General features: G+C 38.2%; 1 protein-coding gene across 2 annotated transcripts in view; it reads right to left on the bottom strand.

Annotated features, from left to right (window-relative positions):
• Positions 1-25,211, bottom strand: part of LOC136866151 (protein tramtrack, beta isoform) — a 625,536-nt gene that overhangs the window by 47,911 nt on the left and 552,414 nt on the right. The window contains exon 5 of one of the 2 annotated variants that reach the window (XM_067142864.2): positions 2,408-3,023. The exons of the other annotated variant lie outside the window; for it this stretch is intronic. Within the exon in view, the coding sequence (XP_066998965.1) occupies positions 2,761-3,023 (263 nt within the window). The 3' untranslated portion in view covers positions 2,408-2,760. Of the gene's footprint in view, positions 1-2,407; positions 3,024-25,211 lie in introns of those variants that run through there. 2 annotated transcript variants of the gene reach the window in all.

Below are 25,211 nucleotides of genomic sequence, written 5' to 3'. Positions count from 1 at the left end.
GCAGACAGAAATCAGATCTTTGGATTTTAAGCTGTGGGCTTTGGACCTCTTCATTAATTTTTCTGTAGTGGCTGGAAGAACACAAATGATGCATAATACAGAGTGTAAGGGAAAGTTACACTGAAAACATAAGGGATGTATGGGAAGGGTATTCGCTGCAATATGGCAAAGCTGTCAACATCCTATTATTGTCCAGAAGGACTTAAGTCAATCTTTTCATTTTGCTTTACAATGCATGCTTGGTGTTTATTAACACATACATACTCACTACATATGGATGACCATCATCAGAAAAACAACCATGGCTCTGGTGTCTGTGTTTATGACACACAGTGAGTGTTTCTAAACATCAAGGTACATAACCAGTTTGTGTGCTTGTTTTGGTTCACTCCACTACTCTGATATTCATCCAGGTGTGTTCTGTTTGCCACATCACTTGTCGTTGTGACTGAAGTGACTCACAGCATACAGAAGCAAGCCTCTGTAGCGCGGTGCATGTTCTTACCTATTGTATCACAGTATGTTACATAAAAGTACCATCACAGTACCTAAGGAATAGGCAAGCTGCTAGAACTCTTCAGATTACATGGGAAGGAACACCCCCGGAACACTGAAAAACTCCAAAATATCTAGAAACACTGCTCAAACACCAAGCAGAAAGTGGCAGCCAGTAGCAATGTTGTTCGGAAGCTGACAAATCAACATGAGGACCACATCTATGTACAGTGAGAACCCAGTGAGAACCTCTGCTCTCGTGCTATGTTACTCTACAGTTGAATTGGCATGCCAGTCTGGAACAATTCTAGACATGCCAAAATTGTTGATGTAGCACTCAATGAGACTTGCCACATCATCACAGGATATCTGTGGCCTACGCATATGGAGAAGCTATACTGCCTTGCTGGGATTATACCTCCTGACATTCAACAAGAGACAGCGTCGAGAAATGAGATGAAGATGGTGTTGACATCTGAAACTCACCCTCTGTATGGCTATCAGCTGGCACAACCATGACTAAAATAAAGGAAAAGCTTCCTCAAATCAACAGAAGCCCTATTAGGGACACCTCAACGAGCCCGAATTGATAAGGTAGAGTACAAGGTACAAGAATAGAATGGACTGGCTCACACCAAATGAGACTTTCCCTCTGATCATACAGAGAAATGGTTAACATAGAAGTTGCACAACAGGCTTTGTTTAGTTGTAATGACATGCAAGAGCAATCTTCAGAAGTGGGGTTGCCACATCAAAACAGTGATATGTGGGCGTGGAGCTGAGCAGACAAGATCTCGCCTGCTCCAGTTGATAATATGTCCCTCTAGAAACTCAATGAAGGACCTCCTAGATGCAACACCAAATGCACTGAATGTTGCAAACTTTTGAGCAGTGACAGTTTGAAAAATATTGTCAAATGTATATATTGCACATATATTTATATTATTTTAATTTATAATGCTCTGTAAGTTATAGTAGTGCTTCTGACAGGATTGTATGTATGTACAGTATGTCTGAATTTTTTTTTTTTTTTTTTTCATTCATGCTTTGCAAATGTCATTCTCTTCTTTCCTGAATGATCATCGTACAATATTCCCTTTCACCCCGTATGCCTCATCAAATACAGGATGCATATAGATAGCCTCAAAACAATTAGATGAAAAACACGTGATTCTTTGCATATCCTTGTTTTCTTTTTTATGGTAACAGATACAAATGGTCGGATAGCTTAAAATCTAAATTTTTAAACTTCCATATACAAAAATCAGACAATGTAAAGTGGTATCCTCATGCCTCTGACTGTTTAAAATCAAAAAGGCAGTATGGTTCCAGAAACATCTAGTAGTTGGAAAAAACCAAAAGCTATACACAATGGCAAGCCCTATATCTTGTATGTTTACAGTATATGTATATAAATCAGGGAGGAGGCAGCACAGAAACATCTTAGCCAAGAGAGAAAATCATAGGTATTCTTTAAGAAAGGAAGTGTTGCATAATGGATTTCAGAGAAGGTTTTCCGATGGATGAATGCTGCTGCTTAAGTAGAATATTATAGGTCACTATTCTATGTATGATTATGAACCAGAATAATTTCTAATAAGGTTACATTAAACTAATTACTGTTAGGTTTTTGATGCAAGCTGATAGAGTGTATTGGTGTAATTCAAAGAATGCAATATTCACAGAGTGACAATCAGTAGCAACAGGTCCAGATGGGACAAGGTAAACTTGGATTTTTGAGTTATAAAAAGTTAAACCTAAGTACACTGCCTGAGAAATTATTACATAATCTGGTCTTCATGAAAGATTAATATAACTGTTCCTAGTGTACTTTTTTAAATTATATATATAGGAGATGGAGCAGGTCATATGGTAATTAAATAACGAATGTCACATATTTTTTGTTGGAAAATATTTAATTGATGCATTTCATCATGTTATAATTCAATAAAAGCCAAAGTGATTTCTAGCAAATAAAGCTCTTTCAAATGCTCAACAATTCACAGTGACACAAATCTACTATATCATTTTTACATTCTAGCAAGAAAATGTTAAAGAGGAATTTTAAAAATAATGCTGATATTTCATGAGAAATAATCCCTGTAAGCTAAAAATAAATTATATCATTTTTACATTCTAGCAAGAAATGTAATAGAGGAATTTTTTAAAATTATGCTGATATTTCATGAGATATAATCTCTGTAACCTAAAAGTAAGAGAATTCTAAAATCAAGGTATTTCCTTGTGTTCCAACAAAATCTGATTTCACTGAAAAGGCACATCATTATAAGGCTGTGACAGGGGTACATAAGGGTTGTTGTATGGATGTTTTAATTTGCAATGTGTTCGAAGTGAGTCGTTGCGCGAGAACACCCCTGGACACAACTGGCAGCGGTAGCGCCCTGGGAAATGGACGTGGTAGTGGTTCCAAATATGCATCACCACCTTGCCACACAGTCTACAACGACGATGAGATTCACTGCCAACCACTTTTTCAAACATATCTTTAAAGTTCCATGTCTTTGACCCTGCAATAAGGAAACACAAAATGATTCTCACCTACAATCTAATCCACATCATGAGGTTCTACAACATATGAACTGTTAGTAGAAACAGGATGTATTAAGAATATATACTACTGCTAAAGATCTATGTGAGAGTTTTAGTAGCATTCCTGGCAAATGTAGTAATAATTCAATCAGTTCATCACACTGGTCTATCTGACTCTTTCCACAATAACACTACCAGATGTATGCATAAATCTTTTCCGGTTTCACCAAGAGATGGTGCTAACGAATAGTAGGCCTACACTGACACCTACGTCAGTTTGTTCGTCTGATATTAATCTACCAACACACAAGTTGAGTCTGCCAAACACTAGTGTCAGTGTTGTATCGTTCAGTGATCATGTCGACGTGTGTGCCTGAAAAAGAACATTTGCAGCACTCGTTACCTTTCTTATTTAACACGGTGACTACCAGCTCCTCAGTGGGTGATTTAAACCTCCAGCCCAGCCTTTCTAAATCCCCTCATTTGTAAATTGCACTATTTTACATTACAGGTTATGTACAGAAACTGGTCGCTGAGCCTTTCGAGAATCGGCCTAATTTTGTATAGCCTATCAGAATTCCCCTCATAATGATGGCTGTCGTTAAAGTGCAAGAATGAAAATATGTTTTTCAAATCGGGTTTGTTCCATGGTTTTAAAAAAAATTGGTGAGCCGAAAATAGTGTCCTCTGTCTAGTATATTTTCAGATCTGGTTTTTGAATTATTCCGATTACAAACATTAGTCCTAAAAACTTTTCATCTCATTTATGTCGACCGGTTTCCACTTCTGAAATAGAATAGGCCTATTTAATGAATGGACGTGGTGCTGCACTAATAACTTGTTCACATAAAGGTTTGTCTGATGGCATACATATTCAAAGAAATCGTCATTTACAAATAAATTGAGGAAAGACATAATTTCGTTTCTATTTTCGACGTCAACATTTAATCCTACCCGGCCACTGAACTTGCTTGCAGGCAGGCAATAAGACAGATGTGTATCGGTTATTTGAATGTGCTAAATTTCACACATTGCCCAAAGTCTGGTGTATCATTATCAGAATTGCTTTCGCTATCAATGAAATCAGAGATAAGTTCATCACCAGAATTATCGTTCAGTATTTTGTCTTCAAGTTCCTCACTTCGTATACTGCGTTTGTAATTTGTCATGTTATCACGACACAATAACTCACTTCACTACACACCCTCACAAGAATACCACGACTGGCTTAGGTCCATGTTTACTCAAAAGAAAAAAGAAAGAAAGAAAGAAAGCATTGGAATGTACCCTCTGTTCAGGTAGTCAGAGTGAGGGACTGTTCATTTATATGCCATCTATGGTTTTCAACAGAAACTACCACTTCGTACGAATTAAGCACTAAATTTGAAACAATGTTTACATCGCGTGACCTGAAACGCCTTAACTCAGATACGGTCCTGCACGTATGCTGCTCTTAAATGCCTTACGGCATCTACGGGAGTGAATGTGTTAATCAAGAGTAAAAGGCTGTGGAAAGTCATCATTTGCTGGTAGAAATGTATGGTGAACACGCTCCATCAATTAGAACATGTGAGACATGGTTTCGACAAATCGCTTCGGCAAGAAGACCATGCTTTGTGTCTGGTGGGACCAGAACGGTATTGTGTATTATGAACTCTTGAAGCCCAGCGAAACCATTAATGCACAACGCTATCACCAACAAAGGATTAATTTAAATCATGCATTGATGGAAAGACGACTGGAATGGGCCAGAAGACATGGCAAAGTGATTTTGTTACACAACAATGTGCCGTCTCACACAGCAAAACCAGTGAAAGACACCTTGAAATCCATTGGATGGGACATCCTTCTGCACCCGTCATACTTCCTTGACCTGGCGCCATCTGACTATCACCTTTTCGCATCAATGGGGCACACATTGGTAGAACAGCACTTCAGCAATTTCAAGGAAGTTGGAAAATGGCTCGACGAATGATTTGCCACAAAAGGCAAGCAGTTTTTCTGGCATGGTATTCATAACTTACCTTACAAATGGGTGAAGTGTGTAGAAGCGGATGCCCAATATTTTTAATAAACAAAAAATGAATTTCCTTTGAAAATTAAGTGTTTTCTTTACCACAAAAATCGGCAAAAAACTTATGCATACACCTGGTATTGTAAGTGTGGGTGGTAAGATGAAGGTGAAAACAAAAAAAAGGGTTAAGGAAAGAATTAACAGGCAGTGAATGCAAGTTGTGTACTGTATGTGTCAAAGACGCATAAAATACAACTATATGCTCAAGAACAAAATTATAATTAGGAGTGACAGAAATAAGAACATGTTATAGGTCACTATTCTATGTATAAGATTATGAACCAGAATCATTTCTAATAAGGTTACACTCAACTAATTACTGTTACGTAGCATAGCAGTATAAACATTCATCTCATTTCTCTTATGTTATTTTATTTTGGCAGCATTGCTCATAATACTCTTACAATGCTCAATTTGTATAATTAAATTCAGGTAAATTGGTTTAACACCCTTTGCAGGGCACTACACATTGCAAGGTAGCTCCTCTGATGCTGCGATGAAGACATATGCTTCTTTTGTACAGCCAACTGCTTGAAGTTTTGAAAATTGATCATATTTAAAAAAGGAATTTTATCTTCGCCTGCAGTTCATTCATGGCAAATTAGACTGCTGATATTACACTGGTGGAAAAAATATATCCAAACACCATGAAATAAGGAATGTAGAATACGGAAATTATGGCATTATATTTGTCGAGGTAACATATTTAATTGATTAAAGGTACAAGACTACAGGTTAATATTCACATGAGAAAAGCCATTGCAAATGTGCCATGCTGGTCCATCAATAAGGAGTGTAGTCACCTGACTGTTAAGTGCAGGCATGAAAACGTGCATGCATTGTGTTGTACAGGTGCTGGATGTCAGCTTGTGGGATGAAGTTCCATGCCTGTTGCACTTGGTAGGTCAATACAGAGATGGTTAATGCCAGTTGTAGATGACACCAGAGTTGTCGTCCAATGATGTTCCATACGTGCTCGATTGGGGACAGATCAGGGGATCAAGCAGGCCAAGGTAACATGTTGACAATCTGTAGAACACGTTGGGTTACAACAGCGGCATGGGGGAATGCGTTATCCTGTTGGAAAATGCCCCCGGGAATGCTATTCATGAATGGCAGCACAACAGGTTGAATCACCAGACAGACGTACACATCTGCAGTCAGGGTGTGTGGGATAACCACAAGAGAGCTCCTGCAGTTATAGGAAATTTCTCTGTAGATCAGAACTTCCGCTGTAGGTCCAGTGCGTCAATGCTGCAGACAGGTGGAATGCAGGTGCTCACCTGGCCTCCCTCCAACCAACACGCAGCCATCACTGGTACCAAGGCAGAACCAGCTTTCATCGGAAAACACAATGGACCTCCACTCCATCCTCCAATGCGCTCTTGCTTGACACCACTGAAGTCACAGACGGGGTGGTTTGGGGTAAATGGTATATATGCCGCAGGGCATCTGGCTCGGAGTAGTCCTTCAAGTAACCGATTTCAAACAGTTTATTGCATCATTGTGGTGCCAACTGCCACTCTAATTGCTGCTGCAGATGCAGTCCATTGCGCCACAGCCATACGCCGAATACGCTGGTCCTCCCTCTTGGTGGTGCCACGGGGATGTCCGGAGCCTGGTCTTCTTGCAAGCATATCTTCTTGTGACCACTGCTGGGAGCACGCATGTTATTTGTAATAACTTTTCAGGTCTATTTAGAACCAGCATCAAGTGGCAAAAATACTATCATATAAGCTTAGGTAAGTTTAAGGAGAAACACTAAAATGAATATGAGAGTAGATGAAGTGTTTGGAAAAAATGATCATAGGTTGTTGAACTATCACACAGGACAGTTTTAAGAGCAAAACAGTATTTTCTTCTCCATTTGAATTCATAAATCCTTCAATTTACATACATACATACATACATACATACATTATCATTATAGACTGTTATGCCTCTCAGCGTTCAGTCTGCAAGCCTCTGTGAATTTACTAAACGTCGCCACAATCCTCGATTTGCAACTAGTGTTGTGGCCTCATTTAGTTCTATACCTCTTATCTTTAAATTGTTAGAAACCGAGTCTAACCATCGTCGTCTTGGTCTCCCTCTACTTCTCTTACCCTCCATAGCAGAGTCCATTATTCTCCTAGGTAACCTATCCTCCTCCATTTGCCTCACATGACCCCACTACCAAAGCCGGTTTATGCGTACAGCTTCATCCATCGAGTTCATTCCTAAATTAGCCTTTATCTCCTCATTCCGAGTACCCTCCTGCCATTGTTCCCACCTGTTTGTACCAGCAATCATTCTTGCTACTTTCATGCCTGTTACTTCTAACTTATGAATAAGATATCCTGAGTCCACCCAGCTTTCGCTCCCGTAAAGCAAAGTTGGTCTGAAAACAGACCGATGTAAAGATAGTTTCGTCTGGGAGCTGACTTCCTTCTTACAGAATACTGCTGATCGCAACTGCGAGCTCACTGCATTAGCTTTATGACACCTTGATTCAATCTCACTTACTATAGTACCATCCTGGGAGAACACACAACCTAAATACTTGAAATTATCAACCTGTTCTAGCTTTGTATCACCAATCTGACATTCAGTTCTGTTGAATTTCTTACCCACTGACATCAATTTAGTCTTCGAGAGGCTAATTTTCATACCAAACTCATTGCACCTATTTTCAAGTTCCAAGATATTAGACTGCAGGCTTTCGGCACAGTCTGCCATTAAGACCAAGTCGTCAGCATAGGCCAAACTGCTTACTACATTTCCACCTAACAGAATCCCTCCCTGTCATTTTATACCTTTCAGCAGATGATCCATGTAAACTACGAACAGCAAAGGTGAAAGATTACAGCCTTGTCTCACCCCTGTAAGTACCCTGAACCAAGAACTCATTCTACCATCAATTCTCACTGAAGCCCAATTGTCAACATAAATGCCTTTGATTGATTTTAATAATCTACCTTTAATTCCATAGTCCCCCAGTATAGTGAACATCTTTTCCCTCAGTACCCTGTCATATGCTTTCTCTAGATCTATGAAACATAAACACAACTGCCTATTCCTCTCGTAGCATTTTTCAATTACCTGGCGCATACTGAAAATCTGATCCTGACAGCCTCTCTGTGGTCTGAAACCACACTGGTTTTCATCCAACTTGCTCTCAACGACTGATCGCACCCTCCCTTCGAAGATGGCAGTGAATACTTTGCCTGGTATACTAATCAATGAGATACCTCGATAGTTGTTGCAATCCTTCCTGTTCCCTTGCTTATAGATAGCTGCAATTACTGCTTTTGCCCAATCTGAAGGTACCTTACCAACACTCCACGCTAATTTTACTACTCTATGAAGCCATTTCATCCCTGCCTTCCCACTATACTTCACCATTTCAGGTCTAATTTCATCTATTCCTGGTGCCTTATGACAATGGAGTTTATTTACCATCCTTTCCACTTCCTCAAGCATAATTTCACCAACATCATTTTCCTCCTCCCCATGAGCTTGGGTGTTCACAACACCACCAGGATGATTTCCTTTTACATTGAGAAGATGTTCAAAATATTCCCTCCACCTCTCCAGTGATTCCCTGGGATCTATTATGAGTTCACCTGAGCTACTCAAAACACTGTTCATTTCCTTTTTCTCTCCCTTCCTAAGATTCTTTATTACTGTCCAGAAAGGTTTCCCTGCTGCCTGACCTAGCCTTTCCAGGTTGTTAACAAAATCTTCCCATGACTTCTTTTTGGATTCAACAACTATTTGTTTCGATCTGTTTCTTTCATCTACGTACAAATCCCTGTCTGCCTTGGCCCTTGTTTGGACCCATTTCTGATAAGCCTTCTTTTTACGTTTACAGGCTGCTCTCACTTCATCATTCCACCAAGATGTTTGCCTTTTCCCATCTTTACACACAGTTGTTCCTAGGCATTCCCTTGCTGTTTCTACTACAGCATCCCTGTACACCACCCATTCACTTTCTATATCCTGAACCTGCTTACTGTCTACTGTTTGAAACTTCTCACTAATCATATCCATGTACTTCTGTCTAATTTCCTCGTCCTAGAGATTTTCTACCCTTATTCGTTTGCAGACAGATTTCACTTTCTCTACCCTAGGCCTAGAGATACTTAGTTCACTACAGATCAGATAGTGGTCTGTATCATCGAAAAATCCGCGGAAAACTCGTACATTCCTAACAGATTTCCTGAATTCACAGTCTGTTAAGATATAGTCTATTATGGATCTGGTACCCCTAGCCTCCTATGTGTAGCGGTGAATAGCCTTATGCTTGCAGAATGTATTCGTAACAGCTAAACCCATACTAGCACAGAAGTTCAGCAAACTCTTCCCATTCCCATTAGCTTCCATATCTTCCCCACATTTACCAATCACCCTTTCGTATCCTTCAGTTCTATTCCCAACTCTCACATTGAAATCGCCCATTAGCACTATTCTATCCTTGCTGTTTACCCTGACCACGATGTCACTCAATGCTTCATAAAACTTGTCAACTTCATCTTCATCTGCACCCTCACATGGTGAATACACGGACACAATTCTTGTCCTAATTCCTCCAACTGACAAATCTACCCACATCATTCGCTCATTTACGTGCCTAACAGAAACTATGTTGCTTGCAATGGTACTCCTGATAAAGAGCCCTATCCCAGACTCTGCCCTTCCCCTTCTAACACCCGTCAAGTACACTTTATAATCTCCTATCTCTTCCTCGTTATCTCCCCTTACCAGAATATCACTCACTCCTAGCACATCCAGATGCATCCTCTTTGCTGACTCAGCCAGTTCTACCTTCTTTCTTCCGTAAGCCCCATTAATACTGATAGCTCCCCATCGAGTTCCATTTCGTTCGCCAAGTTGCTTCCAAGGAGTTCCTCGCCTGTCAAATGGGAGTGGGACTCCATTACTCCCATAGGTCCGAGGCTTGCTTAAAATGTTCTGAGCTCGGTAAATTCATGAAGCAGGATGCTACCCTACTTGCACATAGTCCAAGTGAGGATCTCTCCTCTAACGGGTTATGGACCACCGGTGAATTGTATAGTCCTAGCCGCCTGAGCACAAGGAGGGCCATGACTCAGAATATGTCCGAGATGCCCACTCCCATTCCATAGCAACTGGTATCCCGACTCTCAGGACCACTTACTAGGCCACTCAGCCGTTGCCCATGGTTCACGAACTAGGACGTGACTATAGTAACCCACAAACATGAACCAATTTACAAAATAATAATAATTTGTAATTAATACTTGTGCCTTTGTAGTAACTATACAACTGTAAGGTATGTTTTGAACATATTTAGAAAAGTTGAAGCAAATACTGTATTTATATAAAAATTAAACATCATCCTTAGGCTTTCATTAAAACAAGTATTGCAAAGATGGTGGTAATGATTGTTACTTTAGTGACTGCAGCCTTAATTAAGGTACAGACCCAGTATTTGCCTGGGGTGAAAATGGGAAACCATTGAAAACCATCTTCAGAGCTGCTGACAATGCATACCGTGTAGCAAACTTGCCTGGTAAACAGTATTATGCTCTTTTTCTTTGTTAATGTCAAAACTAATGTCTGCAATTGCTTTCACCATCAGGGCTTTGGGGTTTTTGTAAGAAGGCAAATTACCATGACATCTATGCGATAGAAACTGTACCTTTATGCTTCAATCATACGTCATTAGTCAAATGAAAAGTTTCACTTAATTTAAATAAATGATTTTGTAAAGGATACTCACTTAATTTGTACCTGTTATCACTTGTGTAGCAACATAAGGCTTTAAAAATGCATTACTAGCAGATTCTATTTTGGGCTCTCATCTCCACTGCTATCCACATCTTTCTTCCTCTTTCCTTCATTTCCATCACCCTTAACTATAAAATTCTCAGTCTCCCTCTTCTGTGCTATCCTCCACAGTGGCATTTTGTCTTACGGTACATAGGAGCAGAGCGCCACTTCATCAAAATAAGATAAACTTTTTAAAATATTAATACAACTCAGATATTACTTCTCTTTCTATATGTTAAAATTTAAGTATAGGAATTCGGATTTTAAAAAATATTTTTATTACAATTTTCTGTACATTGCACCGACACAGATAGGTCTTATGGTGATGAAGGGATAGGAAAGGACTAGGAGTGGGAAGGAAGCGACTGCGGCCTTACTTAATATACAGCCCTAGCATTTGCCTGTTGTGAAAATGGGAAACAACGGAAAACCATCTTCAGGGCTGCCAACAGTGGATTCAAACCCACTATCTCCCAAATTCAGCCTCACAGCTGCGCGCCCCTAACTGCTTGGCCAACATGCTTGGTAATAATAAATTTCCTCTCTATGGATAATATTGAAAAGGCAAGTCTCTCTTGGAGGCTCTAATTTCTAATAAATTACTTCACTCCTTTAATTGTTGAAAAACTTGTTCTGCTGCTGATGTAATCACTGGAATTATGATGATAATTGTCCAAATCCACACACACACACACACCCCAATTGTTTCAATCAAGCTGTCATGATGTATGAATGATAGGGGGTATTTTATTTCCCTCAAGTCTGCCGGCGAGCCGATTAGGACCCCCCCCCCCCCCTATCTGCCACCTGGGACACGCCACGTGGGAGTATCACCTCTCCCTGTGCTACGCCAGCGTAGTATATTCTTTCTACTTTATATTGGCTTGTCACTTTCCTTCTACATCAAGCGTTGACTACGGCTTCAAGCCACTAATTATGTTACTTACAATCAAATGACGTCTTTTTCTTTAAGTGAACTACGTACAAATTTATCAATGTATTATTATTGTATTTTATTGTATATTCAACACTGAACCAATTTTATATTCTTTCCACTATGTATTAGCTTGTCAATTTCCTTCAACATCAAGCAATGACTACAGCTTGAAGCCATCAATTACGTTACTTACGATTAAATGATGTCTCCTTTATTAAGTGGACTACGTACGAATTTGTCATTGTATTAGAGTTTTAATTATTTCAGAAACATTTTTATGATGGACTGTAAACTTTATCTCACATACATCATCTTCCAACATATATTAAAATAATCTTTAACCAGGTACCAGGTAAAACACAAGGTTTTGATATTGACTAAGGATGCCTCATAAGAAGAGGTGAAACATGTCTCATTATATTTAAACAATGTTTTAACTCATATGTTAACATTCTGTATTGTATTGAATAGATGGCAAAATAATAAATATTTTCCTATATACATTATAAGTGGTATGTTCCGAGCTGTCAGAGGAGAGATGGCGTGGAATGACATTTGTAGACGAATAAGTTTCAGTGGCGTCTTTAAAAGTAGGAATGATCACAATATGAAGATAAAGTTGGACTTCAAGAGGACAAACTGGGGCAAATATTAATTTATAGGAAGGGGAGTTAGGGATTGGAATAACTTACCAAGGGAGACGTTCAATAAATTTCCAATTTCTTTGAAATCATTTAAGAAAAGGCTAGGAAAACAACAGATTGAGAATTTGCCACCTAGGTGACTGCCCTAAATGCAGATCAGTATTGATTGATTGATTGATTGATTGATTGATTTATTGATTGATCTAAAAGTGAAACCAAAAATCCGAGTGTGAGAATGAAAAAATGAAGCAGAATAAAAGATAATATGAAGAGTTGCAAAATATTACTCACTTCCTCTTTCCTCCAGCCCTATGCTTGTATAGATCAGATTGGGTCGGTGTTGACTTCCACACTGACTGGCGACCGTTCTGAGGTTGTGTTGGATGGAGGAAACAGAGGGTGAATGGAAGGATGGGAGGACAGACCAACAATGCGTGTTGGGACAGACTTAACTGAGCGTTGCTTCAGATCTTTCTTGATTATTGTGTCAACCAGGAAGTTCGTTTTTTCTTGGATTTTGTTAAGATTTTAGATGGGATTCGATTCTTGATTAGGTTTATATAAATATTTTCTAAAAAGTTTAATAAAGTTCCCTTTTTAGTTATATGTAGGATATCTAGATCTTTATCTATGGTGGAGAAAGTCAATACGGAACTGGAATGAAGCTCATTACTTGTAGTAAAAAAGGGGACTGTCTGAAGCTGGCTTGAAAGGACATGTGGCAGTGAAGAAACTCCCTTTCAAAGTTAATAAATAAAAATAATTCACTCAAATGAGCTAGGAAACACCATACTTGGACACATGAAGATTGGAAGAATGTCCTGTTCACAGATGAAACAGTCTTTGATACCAGAAATTTGTTTTGAAGGAAAAACATTAACCCAGCAGTGCATTCTACCTACAGTTAAACATGGCAGGGGTTCTATTATGTTTGGGGATACTTTGCTGGATATAGTGGTGGAGACATTGAGAAAATAGAAGGACATTTGGACCAAAAGTCATACCATTAAATATTTTGGTATCATGAGTAGCAAGTGGATTGTGGCTAATTGAGAAAGTGTTCACCTTAAAAAAGGACAATGATTCAAAACATCAACATTCAAAAGAAAAACATAAGGTTCTGAAAGATGGGCTGGCTGTTCCATAGCCACGATTGTAATCCCATTGAAATGGTATGGGATGAAGTGGACAGACATATCCAGAAAGGTCATATATTGAGCAAGGGACATCTTTGGAATGTTGTTAAGATGTGTGGAATCACATCAACCCAAAATACCTACAAGAACTGAAAAACTGCATGTCTAGAGTTTGTGAGGCAATCATTAAATCCAAGGGAGGATACTTCGATGAAAATAAAATATAATTTTTCTGTTTGTATTGTATAAATGTTTAGGTTTATATTATAATATTTTTAGTGAAATAAACTTTTTGTCATGTTCATATTTGAAATACCACACAAATGTTATGATATTCTGAAATTAATGAGTGGTAGTATAAATATACATGGAGTATAATTTAAGGCTTCGCACTTTTGCTCACAGGCCGCAGGAATCCCCCAAGTGTTAACTTGTGAAATCTTTACATCAAATGCTTCACCTTTACAATACTATGAAATCGTCCTTATTGATAAGACTACATTAATATATATTAATGAGACATGTTTTGTCCTGCTTTCGAGACATCTTCAGTCACAAACAAAAACCATTAAAAATATTGTAAGGACATGATAGAACCATTAGATAAAAAGTCTTTATATCTTGTTGCAACACGATGTGTAGGTGTTTTGTCAATAAAACCTTGGTAACATTTTAAACGAAAACTGACACGAACATGAATATGATGTAAATCACAATGTCCAAATGACACACAAGTTAATAAATCACTGTGTCCATGGATTGCACAGATTCAATGCAACATGGGTGGCTTTATAAAATGAATTGATTGTGCTGATGTTGATAACACAACATTGTAAAAACATTGCACACATTATTGATTGTATACATAGACTATGCAAGTTAATGCCACACTTAAATTAGCTTCATGCAATGAGTCAAAGATAGGCAGACTTTTGTTGAATTGCACAAGCTGATCGTAGCTGATGTTGTTGACAATCTCTCTCTCTCCAGTCATTCCACTCATGACTGAGTATCATGACCCAAGGACTTTGTTGTTTCTTTTATAAGCTGATACCATTCTGTACGTACTTGTGTTTTCCGGACAGTAACTCTTCATGGTAAGTCCATGATCTCTCTTACTTGATCAACCCATCTTTTTGTGACCCGTCCTCGTGTCCTTGTGCCAGAAACTTTTCCTTGGACAATTAATTTTTCCAGGTTGTCATCCTCTCTTCTCATAATGTGAGCAAATAATTGCAGGATTCTCTGGTACACAACTTGGCATAAATGTTCTTGCATTACAATTTTCCGGATGACAGAATAATTTGTTCGCCTGGCTGTCCACGGTATTTGCAACATCCTTCTCCAACACCACATTTCAAAGGCGTTGATTTGGTTCCTGTCTTTAGCTTTTATGGTCCAAGTTTCACATCCATACAGGAAGATAGAGAACACAAGTGAATGGACTAACCTTTTCTTTGTATTCATAGATATTGCTTTATCTTGCCAGACCTTTTTTAATTTTGCCATAGCTGTAAGTCCTAGAATGATGCGACGTTTGATTTCTTTTTCGCAGCTACTTTTATCCTCGATTATTGAACCAAGATAAGGAAACTGACAGACTCTTTGGAGATTGTTAAGGTGCAGCTGAATCTCTGCACCTTTGTTGACAATTATTAGTTTTGTCTTGTTACAATTAATTTCCATGCCAAGTTTGTGACTTTCCTGTTGTACACGATCCATTATCTCGACAAGCTCCTGTACACTGCTGGCTACAAGTGTGGTGTCGTCTGAAAAACGGAGGTTATTAATTCTCTTCCCACCAATCGAAAATACTCCTTCCCAACTGTCGAGGGCATGCCTCATGATATATTCACCATAGATTTTAAACAATTGAGGTGATAATATACATCCTTGTCTCACACCTTTGGAGACTTTGAAACTTGATGATAGATCACCATCAACTCTGACTTTGGCCAAGTTGTTATCGTACAAGCCTTTTATAAGTGAAATGAGATGAGATGGAATTCCCATTTCAAATCAAAATCAAAATCTCTTTATTTGCAAATGAGGTGTCTACCTCGGTGGCAAATGGTACACTAAAATACATTATTGTCAAGCACTAAATATTAAATTAACAAGAGAAGAAAATTTTCCTATAATACAATATTATACAATTTATGATAACAATTTTTTCTATTAAACACACAGCTCATCCTTAATAAATTTATACTGCTTACAAAATTCTACTTATAACATCTCCTGTACTACTTACAAATATAGTAAACTGATATACAGTATGTGGAATTACTTCAAATGATACTATACAACTGGTATAAGATTAAAATTTACATTGCATTTATTTACTTTTTTACTTTAACCCATTCTGGAACGTAAGTAGCATAACAACCTGCTGCGTCTTAACCAGAGCCCTTTTTGCCACCACTTATCAGAGTTCCTGAAGGGCCTTCACAACTACCGTAGTGGTCCCAGGGCCCTCGAAGTCCCCACTGTACTTCACCCCTACAGGCAGTCCCAACTCCTTTGACCAGGGGATGGAATTAATTTATTCACACACATTTTTTATTTACATTAACCTGCACTGGTCGAATGCCCTCTAACATTTCATTTATTTTCTCTGTTGCTGTTTATTCTCTTCTTGAATATCTGTACAGATTTTGGAAAAGGATCAAACACTACCCCTGGTAAATTGTTCCACTCCTTCACACCCTTCCCAATGAATGAAAATTTACCCCAATCGCTTCTGTTAAAATTCCTTCTAATTTTATATTTGTGGTCAGTCCTGCCAATAAAATTATTTTCCAACTGAAGCCTCTCACGGATATCTCCCCATGCTTCTTCTCCTGTATAGGCTCTATATAATCCTATAAGTCTAGTTTTCTCCCTTCTCTTACTTAAAGTTTCCCACCCAAGTTCCTTTAACATTTCTGATACACTACTCTTTCTCCTGAAATCCCTTGTTACAAATCTTGCTGCTTTCTTCTGCACACTATCTATTTCTTTTATTAGGTATTCTTGGTGAGGATCCCAAACACTGTTTGCATATTCCAATAATGGACGAACCATACTTAACCCTGGAACCAGCAGTCGTCGCGATCGCGACTCATTTCCCTGTTACTCAACCTGCAAAATCGCTATCAAGATGCATTACGCCAGCGCTCACTAATTTCGATATAGCGCCTTGACACTCAACACCTTTATGACATATCTTGCATCATGTTGAAGAAGAAACTCTACTCTATAAACAGAGCACAATTCTGAAGTAGTTTAGTGTGAAAGAGTGTGCGGTACACATGTGGAAAAATGAGAACGCTTTGCAGACGGTCATTCTGTTGTGGTTGCTGTGGTTGTCCGATGTGCACTAACTTTCGTGGCACAAAATGAGTGAATTGTCAGGAAGTAGTGAAATTCGTAATTGTTTGTTTGATCTGGACGGTGAAGGTGATAGTGACGTATTTTTAGAAGGAACTGACCATGATTTTGACAATAATTCGTCAGGTAGTGACGAGTTATATGAGCCTAGGCTAAGTGATTTCGACACTGATATTGATTATGATGTGGAACACAATGAACCAGCCACTGATGATAATGATGGTAATGCAGTTGACCAAACAGAACCGAAGCGAATAAGAGTTTATCCTCCAAAGCCAGAAATAAAATTGGAAGAGAAGTTCAAGGTTCAAAACGCAAGTATACGAAATTGCCCTCCGAGAAACAGTCCTCCTCTTACTTATTTATATTTGCTTTTCTCCAATGCTATCTGGAATCTTTTAGTGACTGAAACTAAGAAATATACACAGGAAATTATTCAAAATAAAACGAATTCTGGAAATATGGGTCCATATTCTCATCTGCAAAGATGGGTTGACGTTACAGTATCAGAAATAAAAAATTTCTCTAGTTATGAATACGGGTCTGAATCCTATTACAACATTGAAAAATAGTGGTGCACTTCAAAATCGCAAATATTTCCATATTTTTCTAAAGTCATGTCACTAAAACGTTTCGACTGGAAAGAAGTATTCTATAACCTGTTGGTAATGGTAATTTTTGATGCCTACATACTCTACAGTTTGAACACCGAAAAACCCATTGAACACGAGGAATTTATGGTTAGTATTGTCTAAGGTTTTGTAGATGAAGACACTCTTCAAAACATCCCACCTGGACCTTCAGGAGAATTGGGACATCAGCTGGTACGCCTCCCAGGAAAGAAATTGCGGTTGTGCCCTGTCTGTTTGACTGCAGAAAAAAGTCACGCACCCACTTCTGGTGCCAAGGGTGTAATTGTGGTGTCCATCAACAGTACTACCATAAATTAGAACATTTTTGAAGGCCTATGAAACCAGAAAGAAAGAGGAGCCACCACCCCGAAGGTAGCTAGGAAGAATCTGACTAAGTAGACTCACGTGTTGGTGCGATGTACTAGTGTTATTTCAGTTCTATTTTACTATACAATGCTTCAATGTAGTGAAACCTTTCTACGTATTTTTAATCAGCATACAATTGTGCAAATTTTGCATATAGTAAAATCGTCGTATAATATTACTTTTTACGTACACGTTGCCCAGAACTTTTGGATTATTTTGGAGTACTTAGCGTGTGTTGGATACTTCACCCATACTGCTTCAAGATACTAAATCCTAAATACTAAATTCTAATACGAAATACTAAATCCTACTATAGTATTCTTCGTCCTTTTCTGAATAAAATGACTAGTTATACATAAAAATAAATTGAAAAACAACATTTTTATGAATTTTTTAAAAGTTGCTTGCAAAACTCACCTAAATGCTTGCTGCTTGAAGGTAAACCGCTTGCCGGTTCCAATGTTAAGTAACTTTTCTCTTTTAATTCTTTGTTGTATCCTTTAAGTAGCCTCATTATGACATGTAACCATCTGTATGCTTTCCCAACAATGTCATCCACATGACCCTTCCAGTGCAAATTACTTTCAAATCTCACACCTAAGTATTTGCACTTGCCATCTTTTGGGATAACTACCTCATCCAAAGTTTATTCAAATTCAGTTTTAAAACTCCTGTTTGTAAATGTTGTAACAGTTGATTTGCCTCCATTAACCTTCATATTATTCTCTTCAACCCATTGTTGGATACTCTTAAGGTCCTTTTGTAAATTTGAACAATCCTCAGTGTTATTTATTTCCCTATAAACAATTATGTCATCTGCATACAATCTTAGTTTTGATGTTATATTATTCGCTAAATCATTTACGTATATTAAGAAAAGTAACGGACCGATTATACTACCCTGTGCAATTCCCTTCTAAACTTTCTCTTCCTGCGATACATTATTTCCTACTTTGACTTTCTGAACCCTTGAATTTAGAAATGATTTTATCCAACGTCTAACCCTTACGTCCAATCCTATTCCCTCCAATTTCTTTAATAATATTCCATGTTCCACTCTATCAAAGGCTTTGGAAAGATCTATGGCTATGCAATCTAACTGGCCTCCTGAACCCAATTGATCTGATTATGTCCTGCTGAAATCCCACCAGTTGTGCCTCACAAGAAAATTTCTTTCTAAATCCATACTGGCTCCTCACGAACCAATTTCTATCATCACATATCCCTCTGATGTACTTTGATATTAAACTCTCCAGTATTTTACAAACTATATTAGTCAGGCTGATTGGTCTGTAGTTCTCTGGTTTCCTTTTATCACCCTTTCCTTTATAAATTGGTATTATTATAGATTCCTTCCATTCCTTTAGTATTACACTATTATTTATGACATAGTCAAAGTGAAATTTTAAATAAGGCACTATGTACCACCCCATTGTCTTTAACACCTCCCCAGTAATTTGATCACTTCCTGCTGCTTTTCCTTGCTGAAGCAGTTGGATTTCTCTGAAAATATCTTCATTTGTGAATGAGAAGTTTCTTGTTTCCCTCTGTGTCTCTCCCTCTCTATCTTCTGTTTCGGTTTCCAACTCCTGACAATCATCTACTGAATCTCTCAATTCCCTACTAAAGAGGTTCCTCCAGAACACACCACAACTTCGGCCACTGAACACAATTAAAGGCCTTTTGGTAGTCAATGAAGCACAGAAACAAAGGAACGTTGAATTCATGTGCCTTTTCAACCAACTGACATATATTTAGAATCTGTTCTTTAGTGCCTCTTCCCTTGACAATGCCAGCCTGTTCTGACGGGAGCTGATATCTAATGTAAGGTTTCAAACGTTCATTTATGATATGCAATAATATTTTACTTGCATGTGATATTAGTGAGATGGTTCAATAATTCCCGCAGTTCCTTGTTGATCCTTTTTTGTGAAGTGGAATGAAGATAGAAATAAGTCAGTCTTGTGGCCATACACCACTGTCCCATATCTTGTTACAGATGAAGTGCATTAAATGTACCCCTTCTTCTCCCATTTCCGTAATCATTTCCCCAGTGATGCCATCACTTCCTGGTTTATGATTCTTCAGGTCGCATCTGCATACAGATTTTCACAGTATCTTTTCCACCTATCAATGGCCAGTTGTTTCACTCCAATGAGGGTACCATCTTCTACAACCCGTGAATGGAGCTTGAAGTCGCGGGTAATTTTCTTTACATAAAGAGATCACGAGGTTGACAGTGCTGCTTATGCAGTTCAGTCTCTTCACATATTTCATGAATCTGGTTTGCCTTATCAAGTCTACACTGCTTTTGAATTTTCCGAGATAGTGATGCATGCATTTTTAAATTTTCATAAGTTTCCTAATTGTTTCTTTTTAGCTGTTTCCTTTCCTCTATTAGGCTCAAAGTTTCAGCACTTAACCATGGCTTCCTAGGAAATGAATTCTGCCCATGTATTTCCTTGCTTGCACTACTCACAGCAGTCTTCAAGTTGTTCCATACCGAATCTGCAGTGTCAGTGGGATTTATTCCTAATGACTGTAGTTTGGGACGAATAGCCTTGCCTAAGCTCAATAGAACTCTATCATCAAATTTCATTTCCTGTACCTTTGTTGTGGTTTTGAGTTTTAGTCGCATTCTCATGATGACGAGGAAATGGTCTGAACCACATTCAGCACCAGGGTAATTTCTGCTGTTTAAAACAGATGACTTTCAACGACTTCTGATCAGGATAAAATCAATTTGATTTCGTACCCTGTCTCCAGGGGATATCCACGTATATCAGCGGCGAGGGTGATGTTGAAAGAGTGTATTGGTAACAACCATTTCCTTATCTATACAGAATTGCATAAGATGCTCTCCTCTATCATTTCTAGTCCCAAGCCCATATGGCGCAACAAGGTGGTTATCGGGTGACGTGTCACCAATCTTAGCATTTAAGTCACCTTGAATGATGAGAACTTCTCTTTGAGGACTGTTATCAATAAAACATTCTAACTGACTGTAGAATTCATCTATCTCATCTTCAAGGGCAGCAGATGTTGGTGCATACACCTGTACAATATTTAATTTACAAAGAGTTGAATTTATCTTGATGGAAATAATTCTATCATTAACTGGATAGTATCCAATGACTGCGCTACATAACTTCTGTGGAACGACGACTGCTACACCATTTCGACTTTGATGATTATGTCCGGAGAAATATACTGTGTTATCATTGGTAGTGGTGAAATGCCCAGCACCTTTCCAGTGTGTCTCATACAGTCCCAAGATCTTCACGCCATATAGTGTCATTTCTTTCTCAACAATTGATAGTTTGCCAGTCTGTAGTAAACCCCTCACATTCCAGGTTCCACATAATATCTCTCTGCGAAGCGAACATCTTTGATTCAAGGCTTCTCTCAACTTTGCCCCTCTGGAGATCCAATTGGGGGACTTGAAACTCCGGAATTATATTTAATAGTAGGTACGAACATTTAGAATTGGGCAAAGCCATTGGGTTGTCTTGGGAAAGGTAATGAGATGGGTTACTGTGTCCTTCCTCATATCAACTAGGCAGCTCCTAACATGGAGGTAATATGCTGTTCAGTGCAGAAGCCTCACTTTACTCATTTTAAAGATGGCTGACAATATGGGCTGGCTGCGTGACCTAGGCAACGCTAAGAATGCTGAACAGAGTGCCAATCTTCATCATAGTTTCTATGGTAGCAAAGACAAAAGAAACAGAATGGGTGAAAGTGAGGGCAAAGATGTTAGCCAAACATAACGAGTGGCTATCTAGGTAGTGTTATCTACGGAACTATTGTAGCAGTTAACAAGATGGCTGACACTTACTGCAAAAAATTTATAATAAATATTACACTAAAAACACTATCAAACGAGAGTATATTCTTTGGACAACACTAACACCAACTCAGCACCCAAAATAAGCCACAAATATTCCTCAGAAGCTACGAAAGAAGCGCAGGTTTTCTGTATAGGCGGATATAAGACGCAGCACTATTACACACTACCTACACCACGTAATGGAGAGGAAAAAAAAAAAAATGGAAATGAATGAAATGGTCCGACTTGTTGGTTGAATGGTCAGCGTACAGCCCTTCGGTACAGAGGGTCCCGAGTTTGATTCCTGGCTAGGTCGGGGATTTTAAACGCTTCTGATTCTTCAGGCTAGGGGACTGGTTGTTTGCGTATGTCCCAACACTTTTCCTCTTCAAATTCATACAACACACCAGACTACCAACCACCACAGAAACACGCAACAGTGTTTACACCCCTCCATATAGGGCTGGCATCAGGAAGGGCATCTGGCCGTAAAACAGAGCCCAAATCCACATGTGTGACACAGTTCGCACCCGCAACCTCAGAGGTGTGGGAAAAGCGGTAGAAAAAGAAGAAAAGGAGAAGAAGGAAATGAACGAAATGAATAGGTAAAATGTGGAACATTAAATGTGTGCCCATCTGGTCACTCACCCCTCGCACATCCTGTGCCATCCGATTCACACTGAGTGTTGAAGCTAACTGAGTGCTGTACTAGAAGGTCATTGAGGACTGACTTGGAGGAGAGGCTGTAGAGAGTTTGAAGTGGGAAGAGAGGTGTGGGTTTGCAATGTTTTTCTTTGGCACCTTGTAGTAAAGAATTTATTGATTAATTCTTCGATAAGTACATTAACTTTCTCCGAAATTTCATTCAGATTATGTACCGGGTTACATTTTTGATCAATATTTATAAAAATATTTTCAAAAATATTCAGTGCTTAGTTGGAGAATTTGAAGGTCTTGCTTTATATCTGCAAATTTATGATTAGCATCCACCATATGAGCACCCACTGCTGAGAATCTGCCATATCTCAACGCATTAACATGTTCCTTATATCCGATGGAAACATCGCGCCCTGTCTGTCCTACATAACTTGCAACGGGACATTGCTGGCACTTCAATTTATAAACTCCAGATCTCTGAAATTTATTTCTAACCTTGCTGATAGTGTGCTGATTTAAAAAAGGATGAGCATTATTGATTGTTGCCTTAAAAGGAACCCTCATATTAAGTTTTTAAAAATATTCACGATTTCATAGATTTTGTTATGACTGTAGATAAAATGACTGTAGCTGTCTTCTTTCTTTTTAGTATCCTTAGTTAACGCCAAAAACAATTTCTTTCTGACTTTCTTAATAATTTTGTCTACAAACTGTATGTCAAACCCATTTATTTTTGCTAGCAAATAAACTATCTAATTCGTTCTTTCGATACAAGTCTGATACAGGTATACTATAAACCCTATGAATCAGACTATAGAAGGAAGCCTTCTTATGTGCTTCTGGGTGCATGGAATCTTGTCTGATTGCGTTCACTGTCTGAGTAGGTTTTCTGAATATTTAATATCTAAGTTTATTCGAGTCATTAATGACTGTAATATCAAGAAAATTTAACACCTTATTATTCTCGCTTTCAAAAGAAAATTGTATCTGTCAATCCATGTTATTTAATTGTTCCAATACCTCCTCCCGATTAGTAATACCGTGATCAATTATTGTAAACATGTCACCCATGTATTTCAACCAAAATATTATCCTTTACATATTATTTATTTTAGTATTCTCGAGAAAATCCATGTAAAATTCAGCCATGATCCCTGAAGCTAGGGTACCCGTGAGAAGACCTTGCTGTTTATAAATCTGACCATTAAAGCTGAAATAATTATTAGCAGTAATGAACTCTAAAATATTAATAAAACCCTCTACCTCTTGCCTACTTAATTTACTATAACTGACTAGATTGTTCTTTACTAGTCTTATTTTTGATACTGGAATATTAGAGAACATATTTTTGACATAAAATGAATACATCTTCTGGTCTGATTGCATGTTTAAATCTTTAGTCATACCACAACCATCTTCAGGGCTGCTGACAGTGGTGTTTTGAACCCACTATCTCCCGGATGCAAGCTCACAGCTGTGCGCCCCTAACCGCACACCCAACTCGCCCGGTACTAATAATCATAATAATAATAACCCTAGAAATAATAGACTTATTACTCTCAAATCTATAACATTAAAAAAAGTGTATAAATATAGACATCTTGTATGTAGGGCTATTTTTGAAATTTATGATATGTTTTATAGGTTTATCCTCTTTATGCACTTTCGGTAGTGCCCTTGTCATGGGGATACCCGGGTTCATATTAATTAGTTTTTGAGACTCCCACTTATTAAAGATGAAAGAAGACCATTTAAAAAGTTGCTTTAAATTTCTCTGGATAATATTACTCACGTCTTTTTTTTTACAATTTTGAAATGAATTCTCGGTGAAAAAGGCTTCGGTTTTTTGAATGTACGATTCTTTACTCATAATGACAGTAGTGTTCGCCTTTTCTGCCTTAGTCAAAATCAAATCATTCTCAATTTTTGTTTCAGTGAACCTAATACTTGGTTTTGATGTGAAGGAACTGCTACTTTGCTGTTACTTATTAACCCTTTGCGGGCGGCGATGTTTTTCGGCTGTGGGCAAAGGGTAATTTCGGAAAATAGTAATTTGATATAAATACTGCTAAAAGTATCCTAAAGTATGCATTCATGTATAAGAACAACATATATTTTGTGTTTCACTGAATTTCAGCACTGATGTGCTCCAGGAAAGAATTTTTTTTTTTTTACGAGAATTTGTTAACGCAAAAATGGCACAAGTGTCCTGAATAATTTTACCAGTATAATGTAATTTGTAAAATTGTTATCGTAATTCTATTACTGTAATCACAATTCACTGACAAAATACAAGACAGATGAACAACAACAAAAATAATAATTTTTAAAAATTTGCTTTACATTGCACCGACACAGGTAGGTCTCATGGCAACAATGTGATATGAAAGGCCTAGGAGTGGGAAGGAAGCGGCCATGGCCTTAATTAAGGTACGTTAAGGTACCTATAAAATATATCATAAATGTAAAAAATAGCCGTACCTACAAGACGTCTAGATTTATACACATTTTTTTTTAACGTTACAGATCTGAGATGCCCATGCCTGGTGTGGAAGTGGGAAATCACAGAAAACCATCTTCAGGGCTACTGACAGTGGGGTTTGAACCCACTACCTCCCGGATGCAAGCTCACAGCTCTGCGCCCCTAACCGCACACCCAACTCGCCCGGTAATAATAATAATAATCCTAGAAATAAACTATGTACAGCTCTGAATGCTGCTATTAC

Source organism: Anabrus simplex, chromosome 3 (assembly GCF_040414725.1).
Source record: "Anabrus simplex isolate iqAnaSimp1 chromosome 3, ASM4041472v1, whole genome shotgun sequence".
NCBI lineage: Eukaryota > Metazoa > Arthropoda > Insecta > Orthoptera > Tettigoniidae > Anabrus > Anabrus simplex.
This window is presented reverse-complemented; position numbering and strand designations above follow the sequence as displayed.